General features: G+C 44.0%; 1 protein-coding gene across 1 annotated transcript in view; it reads left to right on the forward strand.

Moving 5' to 3' along the window:
- Positions 1-18,496, forward strand: part of PCDH11X (protocadherin 11 X-linked) — a 620,940-nt gene that overhangs the window by 442,271 nt on the left and 160,173 nt on the right. Inside the window, exon 5 of the mRNA XM_044427355.1 lies at positions 17,332-17,530. Within this exon, the coding sequence (XP_044283290.1) occupies positions 17,332-17,530 (199 nt within the window). The remainder of the gene's footprint in view (positions 1-17,331; positions 17,531-18,496) is intronic.

The raw sequence follows: 18,496 nt of genomic DNA on the forward strand, positions 1-18,496 counted from the left end.
CAAGGCGCAATCCATCTGCTATATAATCATCGGTCTATTGTGGCTAATGACTCCTGATAGACCAATCCTCCTCTAGGAGTGTGCCTAATTCACTTTTAAAGTCATTGAAGCCAATGGTCATTACCACATCCTGTGGCAGTGAATTTATGCACTCATTATGCATAGCATGAAGTATCTCTCCAGAAACCATTGCCAGTCTACTTCATAGAGTTAGCCTGATGTTTTAGTATTGTGAGAGAGAAAGCAACCTTTCCTCTCAACCTTCTCCACACCATGAAACACGGTGTAACCCTCTATCATGCCACCTTGCATGTCTTTCAAAGGTTATTCACAGCTTCTTGCATGCTGACAACTGTGACTCTCTCATACAAAACCAACAAGGCCAACAGTGCTTTGGTTTTGGCAGATCTCCAGGAGACGGGCCAGTCAGACACTTCAACTCTACCTCAACCTGTGCAGCCCCCCTCTGCTGAAGAGATGCAGACTTGCACATCTGCAATAGGTCTACAGGGGTTCAAAGTGGTTGCACAATCTTTGAGGGTCCCCAGTATGTTCAGGTATACAAACCTGAATATCTAGTGTTCCTCTACACCAGTCCCTGGGCACATGTGGAGGACTATCTTAAGCTTCGAGAGCATCCTTCTGCAAGTGTGTGCTTGCTCATGTTTGGGGCCAGTCCTTGCCCTAAGGTCCCATCACAGTTGCCAGTCAGAACTTGGTGCACTCTACATGCAGCTTTGCAAGGGTGCACGTACAGTTCAGCGAAATGTGCTTATAGAGCATTGTGATCACAGACTGGGATAAGGCAGGGTCCATAATCGCAGAATACCCATAAGTAGGTTCTGCTGATCTCATTGACAGAGAGCCCTGCACACACTGGCCACAGTGCGCAAAGGCCCGCCAGACAACCAGACGAGCAGGAACACAAGAAGTATGGCTTATGTTTACACTCACCTCCTTCGACACATATGCTTCCTACATCTGAGTAGCTGGATGCTGGGATAGCCTGCTGTGCAGTGTTAAAAGAATATTTAAAATTATTAGTATCATTCTTATTTTAGGATGATGATGATGTTTGTTTGAGTGCAATACATGGTCCACTCATTTTGGGCAGACTAGGCAATTATATGAGTACGATGTGGTGGTGAGACCTGGGATGTAGTCCCCACATGAAGCTCCCTGGGAGGTTTTGGGTCAGCCAGTCACCACCTCACAGCATTCTTGTGAAGATGAAATTGATTTATGTAGCCTGCCTTTGGTTTCCTCTCACATGAGGGAAAGAAAAAATGGGGTGTAAATACTGTGTATTCTACAGATAAGAAGGAACTCTGTCCGCATAAGTTGCTGATTTGGGGCTTCCTATGGGTATCTGGTTGGACACTGTGGAACAATTACTCTTATGTTCTTTACCTGGTGTTATGGGAAAGAGGTGGAGGTTCTGGACAGAGGGTCTATGTTTTCCTGGAAGCCACGCAGTTTTTATAGCATTTGTTCCCATCAAGCACACTTGCAACCAAATTGGTGGTTCCTGAATAGTGGAGATAAAGCAGCCATTAGCATACAAGAGCAGGCGTCCAGTTGTCTTTCAGAGTTCGGGAACAGGAGAAGATAAGCAAAGCCTCAGAGGACTGTAGTCATCATGCCAATTCAACATCTTGGCTTTGCAGTTCAAAATGACAATTTGGGTTATAATTAGTGCCAGCTCCATGGCTCATGGTGCTAATTGATGGCATCTGTGAGACTGCCTAATGACTCCAGTTCCAAACTAGAGGCCAGTGGGTAAATACAGGGCTGTTTGTCATTAGAGGGCTCCCACTGTGATTTCTACCCTAGGATTGGAGGCAAACAAGGCAGCAAGATTCTTGGCACTCTCCTTCACATGAATCAAAAAGACAAATGTATTCTAGGATATTTGAACATCAGATTGGAGTAAATAATGAGTTGTTTTCTCTTTGTTCAGAGCTATCTGTCATAAAGGCAGCATGTTCCAGAAACAGCTATTGAATGGGCCTGTGGGTTTAGGTGTGTGTGCGTGTATGTGTTTTGCAAGGAGAAGCATGGCAAGGAGCTTGTGTTTATCTTCCAAGTTCATGATGGCCTTGTTTGCAGGGTATTTTGTACTCTTCGGAAGGTGGTGCTCTTTGATATGTACCGAGTGACACCTTGATTCCTGCCCTTTCATTCTCAGGAAACAAAATACAAAAATGTTGGCCAGAGCTTTAGAAAGGATGGACAAGTTTGTGTGTGTAAAAGAGAGAGACAGAGAGACAGTAATGATATAAACCTTCATTGTATTTGTTAGCATACACGAACAATTTATAAAAAGCAGATTCCTGAGATTAAATTACAGCTTTGCCAATTACCATGATGGGACATGGATTGGGAACAGCCTTGCCAGGCAGGCCAGGAAGAGGAAGAAGAATTTTACTGCTTCCTGTTCCTCCACATTTGCTCTTTTAAGCTAGACAGGGCTCTGAACCCACCAAGTCAATTTACTGTCTTGTGATTCAGATGGGTGTCTGTGAGCCTTGTAGGTCCAGCATATCCATGCTTCTCTTTCTTGCTCCTCTTTCTGCTTCTGCTGGGCTATGTTCTATTGGTCCAACCCTTTCTTTAGTCACTGTTGTAAGAGCAGCCACTGCAGGGCTTTCCACAGGGGTAGTGGACATCCATGCTCTGATTTTCTCCTGAGTTTGTAGCTCCTGAAGTCTGGTTGTGATGAGATGAGGGAAGGGGTAAAACAATCCACAGTAGCCTATGGCCTTCAGGTTGTCCTTCTAGGAACAACAGGATCACTCTCTAAAGATATTGCAATAGATTGTAAGGTTAACGTAAGGAAGAGAATAACTTGTGAATTCCTAGCTTTGTGGGCTAAATGCCTGTGTAAAAAGGATACACCTTAGGAATGTTCAGTCCACCTTTTGGAATTTTGCTAGTCATAATGAAACTCATTTAAGTGTTCCTCTAAACTTTAAAAAAATTTAAAAAACTTTAAAAAAAAAGCCTCAAAAAAATTAAAAAAGAGAAGGTTTCTAAGTTCACCCCACATTACCATAGTATGAAGTGAAGTACAGAAATTATGTCCTGTTCCTCAGCTTAAAGAGAAGAATAGATAAAGACATACTATGTAGGAGAAAATATTTAGCTTTATCTTGAGTTTATCAATGTCATAGTTTGTGAAATCCCTAAATATAGCTTGAAAAGGATTTGACCTTTACATGAACAATTAAGGGGAAGGGGGAACAGAGGAAAAAGAGCAAATTGATTTTTGATCAGCTGCTTCCAACTCCTTCCAAATCCCTCGAGCTCATACTGCTTCATCATGCAGGCACTTAATGGTCTAACCTTGAGTGTTACTGTGCAAAATGAGGGTCCAGAGGACAATGACTATGATATTGCAATAACTTATGCCATTGTGTAAATCTGTGCCTACACACGGAGAAAGGAGAAAAGTACCTGTCTGAAACACAATTGAAAAATCTAATTTTAAAAGCTAATGCTATCATAAACAATACAACACATTTTCTTCTGCATATTCCAGAAAGAGAAGGTTGTTGTTGTTGTTGTTGTTATTATTATAACATTTCTATGCCGCCCCTTGCTGAAGCCTCGGGGCGGCTTACAACACAATAAAATACATTGAAATACAATAGAACATAATAAATTACCATTAAATACAAAAATACAAAAAATACACTGAGATACAAACATAATAATATAAAATTAAAATTAACAGTATAAAGTAAGTAAATAAAGAATATAGGAGGAGAAAAGAGAAGGAACAAGAAGTTGCCCTGGCCAGATCATATATTTTAACAATTAAAATGATGTTTAAATAAAAAGGTCTTTACCTGGCGCCGAAAGACCAGTAATGACGGTGCCAGGCGGACCACTCCACAAAAAAAACCAACTTCTGTGAATTGTATATGCCCTGTAACTTAAGGTCCTTGAATGGGTAGTGGCAAACCAGCTCAAACTGTTTGGTGAGGCTGATTGTGATTGTTGTTGTTTCTTAGATCTATTTCCCTTTTTTAAAGAACTCAAACTGGCTTGCATCATTCTCCTCCTGTGCTCTCAGTCTTACTCCCTGTGAAGTGGGTTGAGTCTGTGACTGGCCCAAAGTCCAGATCATGTGAGTCCCAGTCTCCTGCTCTTAACCACTACACCATACTGACTCCCAGTGCCTTGACTCACGATGGACACAAGATGTGTCCACCTTCTCCCTGCACACTTAGGGACTCAGAGACTTAATTGCTGGATACGGGGGTGCTGTACCATGGAAAATGTCATCTCTAGCAACACAGCCAGAACAGATTTGAATAAAGAGTTGCCAAAAGACAAAAATAGGAGCAGTGATTTATCAGGGACAGCAACAAGCAAACGGGCCTGGCCATGATAAATCGGGACAGTTGGAGAGTTTGTGCATTCAGCTGTTTTGAAAAGTTTAGAGCATCTGTCTTCCCACTCAAGTTTGCAAACATTTTTTCTCCCATCACTTATGTCCAGCTACTGCCAGCTTACTTGTGAGTAAGACAACAACCCTAAGGATTTCTTTGGGGTCCTTTCTCTGAATGCCCACACTTAGGCTGGTCATGACTGAAAGGGGATGGCCCCTAGCTGTGGAGCACCTTCTTCAAAGAGGTTTCCCTACTACTATCCATGTGTGCCAACCTGAAATCTTTCTATTTGCCCGGGATTTTAATAACCAGTGATTCTGACATCAGTACTTCTCCTGAAGTGTATGAGGCATGGGCCTGCCTTATTTCCTATTGCATTACATTTTATATGCCACCTTTCCTCCTCTTGCAATGAACCCAAGGCAACTAACTTGGTCCTCCTCGCCATTTTATCCTCACAACCTCCACCCTGTATGGTAGGTTAAGTGAAGAGGTTGTGACTGGTCCAAAGTCACTTAGTGAGCTTCATGAGCACATCGGGACTTGATCCCACATTTGCCGAGTCCCAGGTGGACCCTTAACCACACTGCCTCTCTACATGCTTAAAGATTTCTAACCCATCTTTTGGTCAGAGTCCTGAAGCAGTAAATAAATTGCTATTGTTTCTTGCTTATGCCATGTTTTGTATTTTACTGATTTTACTGATTTGTAATTACTGGTTTTATTGCATTTTAATGGCGCTTTGTGGCTCGGCTGTGTGGGTCTTTGTTGCTGTTCTTTTAAATTGCCTCAAACATTCTTTTGAAATCAAAATGTTGGATGCAAATGCTTTAAATAAATAAAACCAGTTTCTGGGAACAGCTGGATTTCAAAAAGAGCTTCACCAGGCTGAACAGGATGTAGTACAAAGAAAGCTATTTGAAGGGTGTGCTCCAATCAGGCCCTCACCTATTCAGACAGTCAAGGCATATCTTCTAGCTTGGTGGTATGGTATGGATAGTATTGGATTGATGGTTTCAGCATTTCAACTTGCAGGCATATCTGGATCGCTACCAGTGTTTTAGCATGGTGATTCCCAATAAAATGTTGCATCCAGGAAACTGACACAAGACCATAAAGCCAACAGATTGAATGCAACAATTGAAAAGAACCAGAACGTAGGGCTGCAAAAGTCTGGGAAAGAGAAATAAAAGAGAAAAATGAAATGCAAAGAAGGTTCTCGGCAGGTCTAACTGTGTCATGGCCCGTCCTCATTCCCACCCATTCTCTTGTGAAAATGCAACAGACCAACATGAATGACACTGAGATCCTTCTGAAGAAAGGCAGGGTATTAAGCAAATAGCTAAACTTAGAAGTATCTTAACTAGATTTTGGTTGATAGCCAACTGCCATAACCTGACTACAAAAGCAGGAAACTGGAATATATACATTTATTTAACTTTGGTGGTTCAGTCCACACAGCAGGCATCAATTCAGCATGTATCTTCATGAGCAATTTCGAGTTACTCACATGCCAATGTGAAATGTTGCACACACATGACATTTTTAAAATCTGCTTTTAAGTCTTATTCAGGCACTAGTTAGCATACAATAACTGCCTTTCAAAAGCTAAATTAAATATTTGTGACACTTTAAATGTTGTGATATCTCACCCTTCTTTTTATTTGCTCTTTTATTTCATTTCCGTGGCTCTTTTGTGATGTTGATAAGTGTGAAAGATGATCGTTTAATTGGTAGATGTTGTTAAGGGAAAATGATGATTAACACATCAAACATGTTATGTTTTTTGGCATGAAAGAGAATTAGAATGATGGGGAGGTGATCTTGTTTGGCTTCTTCTCATAAATCATTGAAATCCGCCTTTGATCAGTTTCCCAAACAATGAGAGGCAAAGTAAAGATCACCTTCCTATTGCATGCATGACATGTTCAGAGCTTTTATGACTTAGGAGAATCGCTCAAACAAATCTGAGGAGCCCGAGGAACAGTTTGTTCCTAGCGAATGCTGAGAAACAAAAGGGGAGTGAGCTCGTTAGCTCTGAGGGCATTTATGCAGCTGCTTCGATCACGGCAAGTAATCCATTTCCCCACCACGACTGCACAATATGTAGAAATTGTAACCATTTTTGCATGGGAGAACAAACATTTAGGAGTGACTGGATACGTCCCTTTATGGACCGCAAGGTATCACGTTGGTGTGCTCACATTCACATGGGCCAATTTGCTATCCAGCAGAAGCACCAGCTTTCCTGCTTCTTTCAGGAAGGCATGTCATGAGTGGAGTCGACTGCAGCCAGGAGTCAGAGTAGATGGCCCGGGAGGCCCCTTCTGACCCTGTTTTTATGTTTCAGGAACCAGGCTTCAGTGTAAGTAGGTTTGCCTGGACCAGAAGGCTCCATGCACAGTTGAAGCCATTGCAGCTAAGGCTCTGGGTGGATGATGCACCTGCCACTTCAGCCATCAGGGCTTCATCTGCCCCGTGAGTTCCTGCCCTGCACCTAGTTGCCACTGGAGCATCACTTCTCCAATGGGTGTCTCAGCTAAGGAATCTCCGGAACGTTTCTCTGACTATTTATGTCTGATCTGTGACTACTAATGACAGTGGCCATTAGTGGTGGCTTTCAGTGGCAGGGCTTGTGCAGCCGAGGGGCTGGAACCCACAAGCGAATGCAAAGACTCCACTGACTGGACCAGGACTGCAGATTGGAGGTTTTTCATCCCAATTCAGGATAACATTTGCAGTAGAGCAGTGGTGGCCAGTACCAAACCCTGGGAAATCCTGCACTTTCTACAAGTGTTTGCCATTATCCTTTTCAGGCCCGAGAGTCAGAAGAGTGAGTCACAGGCTTTTCACCCTCCCTGGAAGGCATTTTGTTGATAGAGCCAGAGGGAGAAGGCAAGCAAATGGGCAGCAGTGATGGTGAACAGGTAAAGGCATTTCAACACCGGGTGGGAGAGTATCCCACTACACAATGGCTAACTCATATCTAGAAACGGTACTACAAAGCATGTCTTTAAGAGGTTCTCAGACTACCTGCATTTGGAGGTAGTAATCCATAGCAATCAGAGTCTGCTAGACTGCTTCCAGGTGATGACCAGGAAGGCACAAACAAGGAATTCCACGATCAAGGAATTTTTCAGCTGCTCAGGATGAGTGAAGAGTTGCCGCTGCGCTCCTCCTCTTCCTGATGGATGAAATCACAAATTAAATCACCTGTAAAAGAGTGCATGTATATGCACTCTTCAATCACTCCCTCTCAGTAACAGTAATCTTGAAGAACTACACATGGACACATTTCCCTGAAATTCTCAAAAGCCCATGAAGAGAGGCAGAGAAAACAACTACCTGTTTTACAAGGAAGCAAAGAAGTTGCAAAAGAGCAGGCGGGGTTTTGGCTCAGTACTATTCCAATCTGTAGAAGAAATGCCCCAACTGTAGCAAGAAAAAAGTGAGAAGATCCCCTGAGGATGGACAATTTTTTCTTACCTGTATATTTTGAAAAAGTTTAAGTGGAACCATGGAAGACACATTTTCTCAACAATCATTATATAACATGAGTAACATAATAGCTTGCAGAATGCATTAAGTGGACCTCCAATTATACTATCAAAAGTAGTGACTCTTCTATCAAATATTTGAGAAATGTTGTCTTAAGAATCTTATTAACAATTAATTAAAGGGACCTGTCAAAAATGGATCTTATTAAATCAAAGCACATGCCCAATTTAGCTTTACTAGAGATCTTAATAATGCTGAAAAGGAAGGCCACAATGGGAATGATGGATTGGATATGGCTGTCGTTCAACTCATCTTTTGGAAAGTTGCCTCAGAATCCTATGTGTTTTTCTTGCTATTCCTCATTCCATGCTCATTCACCCTGGAAACACAAGATTTGGCAGGAAGGAGAAAAGGAGGTGTTCAGGATGATGTGATTGCTAGCGACTTGGCTTTCAGATGTGTTAAGTACCAGAAACACAGAAAAGTCAAAGAAAGGGGACAATTCTTTGATATGCAGTGCCTCTGACAGTCTATCCCCAGGTGAACATGGCATCTTTAGATCCAACTTTAAAAAGAGTTTTCTCTGTCGGCCTTTATGTGTTTTCCTGAAGTTGGTATGAAAGAAGGATGTATGAGCTGCATGCTATTTCTTTAACTAATCTTCACAACACCATCTCTTTTTTAAGAGAAGGAAAATCTAGGATAAAAGCCACTGAGCACCCCTGTATTCTGCTTTAGAACATAGACGCAGGACAATGGAAGCTTCTTTCAAAGAGAGAGAAAACTTTTAGGAAATTGGAAGACAAATTTTGTCACTGTACTTGCTCCACTGGTGTCCTGGGGCTAGACACTGCTCTGCCTCCTGAAGCACTGCAAAATGGGGACTAACCTGCCAACCCAGTGGATGCTCTTGCCACGTCTAGTGGCAGCTCAGACCTCCCAAAAACCCTTATGGAAAAGGACAACAAAAGAAGCTCTGGGACCACCCACTGTGAGCCCTACCCAGGGATTACTGTTGGAGAATTTATCTTTCCCTTGCAGAAACCTGAAGCATTTGACCCTCCAACTTTTCGGTCCACATGTGAATTATTTTGAGATGCCATCTGTGGCCAACCCAGTTCTTTTCCAAGCTATGTCAAGACAAGCAGGGGAGATCTTAGCACATTTGCTAAGATGAGGAGGATATTATTGGCCAAGCGTAGTTGTTTCTGCCCTGCCACTCACCTGGCATAAGCAGCTTTCTCCTTCCCACCCACCAACTCATTCACCCCAACCCCTTTCCACCTGCACATTTGCTTTCTTTTTGTTCTGCCAGCAATGAGTTGGAAAGAGAAAGGAAGGTGTGGGATGGTGATGGGGTGGCAGCACTCAAGTACATGCCTGGGAAGACCCTTGGCTGGAGGGTGGGTGGGTGGGGAGCTGACAGCTCATTGGTTGGTGGCTGACAAGGGTAGAAGCCATCTCTCTGGACTGCTCTCTCTTCAGCCTTGGGAGAGCTTGCCCTCACTGCCAGTGGATACATCGTAGAGGTCTGGAAGGTAGCGAACGAATCCACCAAGGAGCCCTTTCTTCAAATAGTTGCTCATTCGATGTCCTCCCATCAGCTGTCAGGTCCTAGCATACCCACAGGAGATTTCATTTCTTCCACACCATATGACACTCGAAACAATGGTCCACATGCTTCTCCTTGCCCCAGTTCAGAAGATGGAACTCAAAAAGTGGTGAATCTATGGCCACATGTTTGCATGTGGTCCTTTATTTTCTTTCTGAAAAATTGAAAAGCAGACATCACTAAAGCAATCTCAAGCAAGACACACTAAAACAATTTTGCCAAAAGCAGGGACTTAGCTTCTGTCACATTTATTTTTGAAACTTCTTCCTTGAAGCATTTAAAATGGAATGGATGAGATTACAAAATATTCGCAGACTCCAGCTGTTTCCCTGTTTGTTTCCAAAGGGAGTGAGTATAAATAGTAACAGAATAACAAGGATTACAGTCTGGGTTTTATTATTTTGATTGCAGCATCCTATATGTAGGCCTGAGCGCACATGCAACAACACAGACTAAGAGTCAAGTATGGGAGGGGGAAGGCAGTGAAAGCTAAGAGCCAGTTGGTCCAGGTGGGACTGGGTAGTTGGCTGAGCTGATCATGTATGGTACAGTTGGCGAGGGGAACAAGATTACCAGTGGATTTCCACTGGGATTCCATTTCATAGACGTGGATCCAAAATGAACCTTGCGGAGCATGTTCACTCACTCTGTTCACTTCACTCACTTTTAATTCTGGTAGGTTGGTTTTAACAGAGAATCTGAAAACAGGAAGGGAAATCCCTTCTTAATCCAGCAGCAATATCACCAACTGAATTAAATAAGTGAGGAAATGCCTAGGCTCAATTTCAAAGGGGATTGGCATTTCTTCCCAGGTTTATCATTTTTATAGGCCAGTTTTAGGACACACAATGGTGCCACAAAGCCAATATTGGGTTGGATGGATTCTGATTAGTTGAAGCATCTAACCATTATGTGTATGCAAATTAACAATATGGGACATTTAGGGTGCAATTCTAAATTGCTAGGTAAGCAGTGATGGGAGAAGTAGGACTTTTTTCCTGTCTAAATAGACATAGGGCGGCACCCTTACTCATTAAAGTTTTTCCCCTTCTCTGATTATTGCCCACAGTTATGAATTAGGTCATAATCTGTCAGAAATGTCTCCAGTGAAATTCTCATTGCAGGGAATATGACTCGAAAAAGAACATTCCCATCCCGCCCCCATAAAGCTGACTTGCTTCAATAGGATTTCATGCGTAATGTTCCTTGTTGACCATATATCCTTATTTGACATTCCTTAGAAAAAACATAATTACACTTATGGACTCAGTGGAAGCAAAAACAATTTCCTTCTTTTATTGCAGTAAAATAATTAAAATGGTGTGAAATATGTCAAAGACATTTCACACCTGTTTTTTACACTGTCATTTTCCCCAGGTGTTGTTTAAGATGACACTTTCTTTGTAGCACTTCAGTATTTAATCAATTAGTTAGATTAAGGAAACTATAATAATATGTGGATTTCAGCAGAAGTAGTCTTATTACTATCCAGGAGCTGCTGGAGAAAGGAAGACTTATTTTTGAATTTTTGAATAGAATTGCACCCCAATTGATTAAAACACTACAGATTAATTTAAACAAATATGCAGTCAGATTGAAGGATGCTCTTGTCCTTATAATGATAATACACTCATTGTCAAAAGCCTGGGAAGAAAAGGAAAACAAACCTTTAAAAAATCTTTCTTTTTTAGGTTGTTTTTGAAAACGGACATTAAATTTCTGTTCACTAGGCTACTGAAATCCCAAGATCTTAACTAGCAGTTTTAGGTTAAGTGCATCAATGTAGTTTGACTGCAATTCAATGTATCTACTTTTGCGAGCACAGAACCCTTCAGCTGGTTCATTTAGAAATGAATGTTTACATCCTCCACAGTTTTCTGTATATTGAGTTCAAAGTAACACCTGAAAAGTGTTTTGAAGAAGAATCTTGGTAATATCAGTATACCTGTGATACAGGTCTTCTGCGGATCATATCTCTCCAGTATTCTGTTCCATCTCTCAGAGAACACTGTGCACCTCTGAACTAAGCAAACCTCGTATCAGCTGTGCAAAACTGGGGTCAAAAACAAATTTATTTTTAAATGCTTCTCCATTTGAGGTACTTTTTCAGAGGAATCAAGAAGGGAAGAGTCAGCACTCCTTCAATCCAGAGCACCTGGTCCCCATCAGAGCCATTCACATTTACACAAGAGTAAAGGCACATCGATCACACTTAATTACACAATGAGTGAAGAGAAGAACATTTAGTTTGGTCTGTCTGTCTGCACAGAATACATATAAAAGAAAGAGAAAGATGGACCTTGCTTAACAGCACATATATCACATGCTCAGAGTATGTCAACTTATCCAATACCTTAAAAACATTCCTGTAAGTAATTTTCTATGCTATTCCTAACAGTAGATGTATAGATTATCCAAAATGGCTTTCCTGCAGCTGGCACACTCCGGAAGTTTTAGACTTAAGTTGCCATCACTCCAGCCACCATGAACACTCATCGAGAATGTTGGGCATTATGGTCCCAGATATCTGGAAAGCAAGAGGCTGCAGGAGGCTACTTTGAGTGAAGGACATCCCAAACCTGCTCTTTTTAGTATTAGATCAATACCCTACTTTTTTCTTACAGACTCAAAGTGGCTTACACTATTCCCCTCCTCCACACAACAGCAGCTCTGTGAGACACAGTGGTCCGAGAATCTGTGGCTGGCCCAAACTCATCCGATTAGTTCCATGGCCAAGCAGGGACTAGAACCCAGATCCATGCTTTTAACCTTGTCATAGAATTCCACAAGGTTTGTCTGGCAGGACCTGTTTTTGCGGAAGCCGTGTTGTGTGGCTGTCAGCCTCCCTTCCCTATGTAGCATCACTAGATCTCTCTCTATTATGAGCCTTTCCATTGTTTTGCCTACAATGGACGTAAGGCTAACCGGTCTATAATTCCCCATGTCCTTTCTACTACCCTTTTTGAAAATTGGGACCACTGATGCCACCCTCCAGTCCTCTGGAACTTCACCTGTTCTCCATGAGGTCTCAAAAATGGAGGCCAGCGGGCGTGAGAGAACCCCTGCCAACTCTCTAAGTACTCTCGGGTGTAACCCGTCAGGGCCTGGCGCCTTTGTAATGTCCAATGCCCTGAGGAGCCCCTCGACTTCAAGGGGGGTGTCTCTAATCTGTGCCCCTAAGTCCCCAGCCTCATCTAATCTCCTATGCGGATATCCCCTGTCCTGTTTTGGGAAGAACACAGAGGCAAAATAGTCATTTAGCATCTGTGCCTGTTCCCTCATATCAGTCACTGGATCTCCTTCCTCCTTATTTAGTGGTCCCACCACTTGTCTCCCCTTTCTCTTCCTCTTTACATGCTGAAAGAAGCCCTTTTTGTTGCTCTTGATATTCTTGGCAAGTCTCAGCTCGTAATCAGCCTTAGCCTTGCGAAGAATCCTTCTGCAACAGGCCTCCTCCTCCCGGTATACCCTTTTGTCTATTTCCCCCAGTACCCATTTCCTATGGAGGTTCCTCTTTTGTCTCATCCCTTTAACCACCTCCTTTTGCATCCATGGCAGCACTCTCCTCTGCCTCCCCACCTTACTGACTAGAGGTATCGTCAAGGCTTGCGTCTCCAAAACCTCCCTTTTGAGTGCTATCCACCCCTCCTCAACTCGCTTACCTTCCAGTAACCTATCCCAGGAGACTTTCCCCAGTCTGGCCTTCAGTTGGCCAAAGTTGGCCCTCTTGAAGTCCCAGCTTCTAGTGCTCGACCTGCTGCACGTCCCCAGTCCCCTGATCTCAAAGCAAAGGATGGAGTGATCATTCGCATCCGGAGCTCCCCTAATCTGTACTTCATCTATCAGCTCCTCCCTATTGGTCAAGACCAAGTCAAGGATGTTTCCCCCCCTCGTCACCTCTCAGAACCTCTGTGTGAAAAACCCTTCCTTTATAGCTTCTAGGAAGCTACGTGATCTGGCTGTCACCACCGAGTGAATCTCCCAAGTAATATCTGGGGGATTGAAATCTCCCATAATTACTGTGTCTCTCCCCTGAGATATCCTTAGAATCTGGCCTGTCAGGTCATCATCCAGGGTCTCAAGCTGACCTGGAGGGCGATAACATACCCCCACTGTCAGGTCTCTTTCCCTGTCAAAACCCCTACGTTTCACCCAGACTGCCTCTACCGAATCCCCATCTGTGCTGCATTCTGTCTCGCTGCATCTTGTCCCTTCCCTGACGTATAAAGCCACACCCCCACCTCTCTTTCCCTGCCTGTCCTTTCTAAAAGGGTGATATCCTTCTATGTTCACGTTCCAGACTTGCCTTTCATCCCACCAAGTTTCTCTGATTCCCACCAGATCATACCCTCCTATTCCCAGGAGAGCTTCAAGCTCTTCCTGCTTATTACTCATGCTCCTAGCATTGGTGTACATGCACCTCAACTCCTTCCCACCGCTTCCTTTCCTTGGAGTTCCCAGCCTCCTCCTTCCTCCCATCTTCCCTGATACCTGGCCCCTCTCTCCAGGAGTCCTGTCAGTCCCTGCAGTATCTCTAAAACCCTGCTCCCAGAGCCCTGATCCTCCTCCCACACTTGTCCAGTGCAGACACGTTACTGGGGGGCCTGACCCCCCCCCCGGCTCAGTTTAAAGTCTTCCGGACGAAGCTCGCTAGAGCATCTCCAAAGGACCTTTTCCCCATCCTCGTGAGGTGTAACCCATCCCTTGCCATAAGTCCATTGGCAAGAAAGCGAGTGCCGTGGTCAAGGAACCTGAAGCGTTCCTTCTGGCACCACACCCTAAGCCAGTCGTTCACCTCGGAGGCCCTCCTGTCCCTTCCTGGCCCAAATCCTCGGACAGGTAAGATTGCTGAGAAGGCCACTCCCTGAATTTCTTCCCCAAGGCCTCAAAGTCCCTGGTGGTCCCAACCACACCCTGCCTGGCCACATCGTTTGTGCCCGCATGGATCACCAGGAGCAGCTGGTGACCCCCGGAGCGAACAAGACGCTCCACTCTGTCCTTCACATGCCGAATGCATGAGCCCAGCAGGCAGCAAACCTCCCTTGTCTCCAGGTTGGGGTGGCACACCGCCGCCTCAGTGCCCTCAGCAGGGAGTCCCCAACAACAATCACCCACCGCCGTACCTTCCCGGTGCTGGTGGGCAGCCGTGCACTGCCCCTCGCCTTTCCCGCAGCGGCCCCCTTGCTGCCTGATGTCCCAGGCTGGGGGTCCTGCTGGTCCCCCAAGGCCTCATCAGCCCCAGCCTCCCCAAGTGGAGAGAACCAGTTTCCCAGCTCCAGATTGGTGCCAGGAGGAGGAGGCCGTGCTGGGAAAGGAGAGGGCCAGGGCCAGCTCCATGTTTCCACAGCTGCTCCTCCCGTGGCCTCTCCCTCAACCCTCTGTCCAGAGGGGGGCTGCTCGGGGGGGGGGGCTGGAGAGCTCTCTCAGCCCTCAGGCACCTCACCTCCTCTTCTAGCAGGGTCACCATCTTGCACCGAGGGCAAATGTATCCCTGCCTCTCCTGGTGGAGAAGGGCGAACATGTCGCAGCTCTCGCAGCGGACAGCAACACCCGTGGCTCCCGCCAAGGCCATCTCCTGGTCTGCCATCGGTATCCCTTCCGAGACCTTTCCTTGGTCCCCTGCCTTGTCTGTCCTGCAGTTCCTCTCACTCGCCCAGTTCTCCCAGACAAAAACCCACTCGCGCGCACACACACAAGGATAAAATAAACTTAAATTGGAAGAAAAACAAAGCAAAGCACAGCACAGCACAAGCAAAAACAAACAAACAAACCACTGTGTCTCAGGGAAGGGAGTCTCTGAACAGCCCGGTCCACAGACAAGGGACTCAGACAAGGGACGACGCCCTAGGAATTATGTCTATCTGTAAGAACATAGGGTTAAGACTATGGAACCATGCCATTATTTTCAAAAGAATAAATTACAATGTCTCTGAATTTGAAACCAATAATACCACCTTCAGTCACTAGAAGTGAGATTTCTATGACAATTCCCATGGCTTTGCAATAAAGGGAAGTGCCCAATTTTTTTTTTCCTATTCACAATTGATGGGCACATCCAATTTTCAATCCCAATTTGATTTCTTGAGGATATTTTCACAATTTCTTAAATTTGCCTTCTCACTTGAAAGTGTGTACTTACATAAATGCCCAGTTCCAAAAATATTCAAATATGCCTTTAGCAATGGGGGGGGGGGGGATGTGTGTGTTTATTTTTTTCCCCACCAATCAAAACATTAAAAAAAAAAAACAATCAAAAGGCTCTCTCACAGAGACCAACAAAGCTTTATGGAAGTATTCAGGGAATATCAGTGAGCTTCAAGTTGAAGCCAGGGGAACTAGTCCAAGGGGCAGAGTTGTCCAAATGCCCCCTTCCTTGCAGGGGTCAGACCTCTTCATGCAAATGAAGGAGTAAGGGGCTGTAATAATGCACCATTGCAGGATCTGTGCCTACAGGTACCAGCGCTAAGATTGGCCAGGCTTAACCTGTCTACTCGGTCTTAGCATAACTTTGCTTTGCTCAGCATTATTCCAAGCTATGCAAAATCAGGTCCATTTGTGAGTATTTTTATGTTGGAAGTGGCTTCAGTCCACAGGGTCTTTATTGATCTGCCACATTTTGCTGCTGTGTCGTATTAATGAGATAAGCACTACTTTAAATAGTTGGTTCTGAGCTTTAGTTGCCCTAGAAAATATAAGTGCTGAAGAATGGGGCAGAAAGTCATCTAAGTGAGCAAACAATTCTATCTATGGTTTCCAGCAAAGCTTCCTAGGAACCATAGGATGCCCAGAAAATCTATTCAGAGAAAGCACTCTTCTCTTAGAAAGTAGGATCAGAGGTTACCTGTCATAACTGGTGTGTGGAGAACTGCCAGAACTGACATTTGAAGGTTAGAAAATTGGCCTCAAAGAGACAGAAAAGGGGACCTTATTCCAATAGGTAGGGAGGGAAGGGAGGAGACTAGAAAGGCTTGGAGCCTCCTCCAGCACTTTTCCTCTCCTTCCAAGGGATCCTCACTAGATGGGCTGAAACACCTTTTGGGAGACTGGGGTAGGATATTGTAGAACAGAGAAGCAAAGATCACTTCCACTGCTGCTCCCACCCTGCAAGCTTCATCCTAAGATGGCACAAACTACCGGAACCCTCTAGGTTTGAGGCCTTCCGAGCCATTTATAGGACTGTGTCCTCCATACCAGACTGATTTACCAGACAGATTTATTGTGTGTCAAGGATGAACCTGAGCACTCTACCCATCTCATCATTGAATAGATTATAAATTATTTTTCTTCTTTTTTCTTTCCCCTCCTTTCCTTCTTGACCTCATCAGTGTAGATTCTATATTGTGACTTTCCATTGAATCCTTTCCAGTGTATTGAGAGCAACATTTCATAAGCGAACCCTTGCCACAATCTGTAAACACAGCAAAGAATTTTAGATTCCAACAGTCACTGAAATTTCCAAGTTGCTTCATATGAAGTCATCAGAGTATTCAGGACTTCTGCCTAAGCATATGATAGTTTCCTATATCTCAGTATGATCTAAGGTTAGCATACAGTCTTATGCATACATAAAGAGAAAGACAATACGATTGCACCACTGTGCCAGAAGCTGTAGGACTTTTTTCTCTCCACATGTATAGGGTTGCACAATCATCATAAGTTCATAAGGAAGAAGTTCAGTTAAAGAAAACTTGTATACAGCCATCATGGATAGATGCAACGTCCTTGCTGTATCACTAAAATAATGTGTCTTTTCCACAGTTGAATGCATTTGGCAGTTGCTTGTTGACATTGCTGGAATCATGTAACTTTCTTCCCCCTCTGCAGTCACAGCGCCGAGTTACATTTCACCTGCCCGATGGCTCACAGGAAAGCTGCAGTGACAGTGGGCTAGGAGACCACGAGCCCAGCAGCACCACAAGCACTTCACATCCTTTACCCCTTGGTTTCCCACAAGAGGAATACTATGAACAGACATCGCCCAACAGTCGGACAGAGGGAGATGGCAATTCGGATCCAGAGTCCAGTAAGTGCATTACATCTGGTCATTTTTTCAGTGGAACCTCCATTAGTCCAAAGTGTGCATCCAATGTGCCAGGGAAGCCGGGCAGGGAGAAATGATCCCTGCAGCAAAGGCAAGAGCAAAGGTGAACCTTCCCATTCTTCTGAAGTGTGTTCTGGCAATTGTAAGGTTTGTGTTTCTTTTGCCTGTACTTTCTGAGCTTTATTTTGAGACTCAGGGGATGACCACAAATGGAGACTTTCCAATAGGTTACCTTTGGCATGTCATAGGGCTGCTCTTAGAAGGGACAAAGCAGATTACCAAATTGAGCTATTGAGAATACGAATCAACAGAATGGTGACATCTGTTCTTTGAACTGGAGTAGAAGGAAGGTGGTAATTGGCGAACATTGAGCAACAGCTGTCCTTAAGCACCTTTGTTTTCATTTCAGTTTATATTTCGCACTGTAGAGAATATTAAGCCAGGCTTTGCATTTTGTCTTGGTCACTGAAGAGTGTAAAAATGTCAGCTGAACTGATACTGACTTCAAACCACATTGAAGAAAAAAAAATAATAATGAAATTACTTCAAACCTAAGCAGTACTTCTAAACAGTATTGTTGCTATTTCTGTGGATGTTTGTTTTGGTCTTAGATTTTGTCTAGATCGGTGTACAATTTCAGAAATTTGTTTTGGAATTTATTCCATCAAGGCAGTTCTTAAGTCCTAGACTGAAAAATAAGTACATGCTAATGGTACTGTTTACCTGAAGTGTAGCCTCACACATCTGAAATGCCTTGCTTGCCACACAACAGCAAAGCTACAACACTTAGTGCTTGAAGCAGTTTCATGGCAACTCCTTTGAAGGTGCTATCAGGTAAAAGAAAGTTATTTTTGGCTCATGTCAGAAATCCAGCTTGGATCAGTTGCTGGTTTTTTGAAGCCTTGTGTTCTTTTACATTTGGAATCAGAAGGGGTGAGGGGATTGCAT

This window comes from Varanus komodoensis, unplaced genomic scaffold (genome assembly GCF_004798865.1).
Source record: "Varanus komodoensis strain SLA01 unplaced genomic scaffold, ASM479886v1 scaffold18_3, whole genome shotgun sequence".
Classification (NCBI taxonomy): Eukaryota; Metazoa; Chordata; class Lepidosauria; order Squamata; family Varanidae; genus Varanus; species Varanus komodoensis.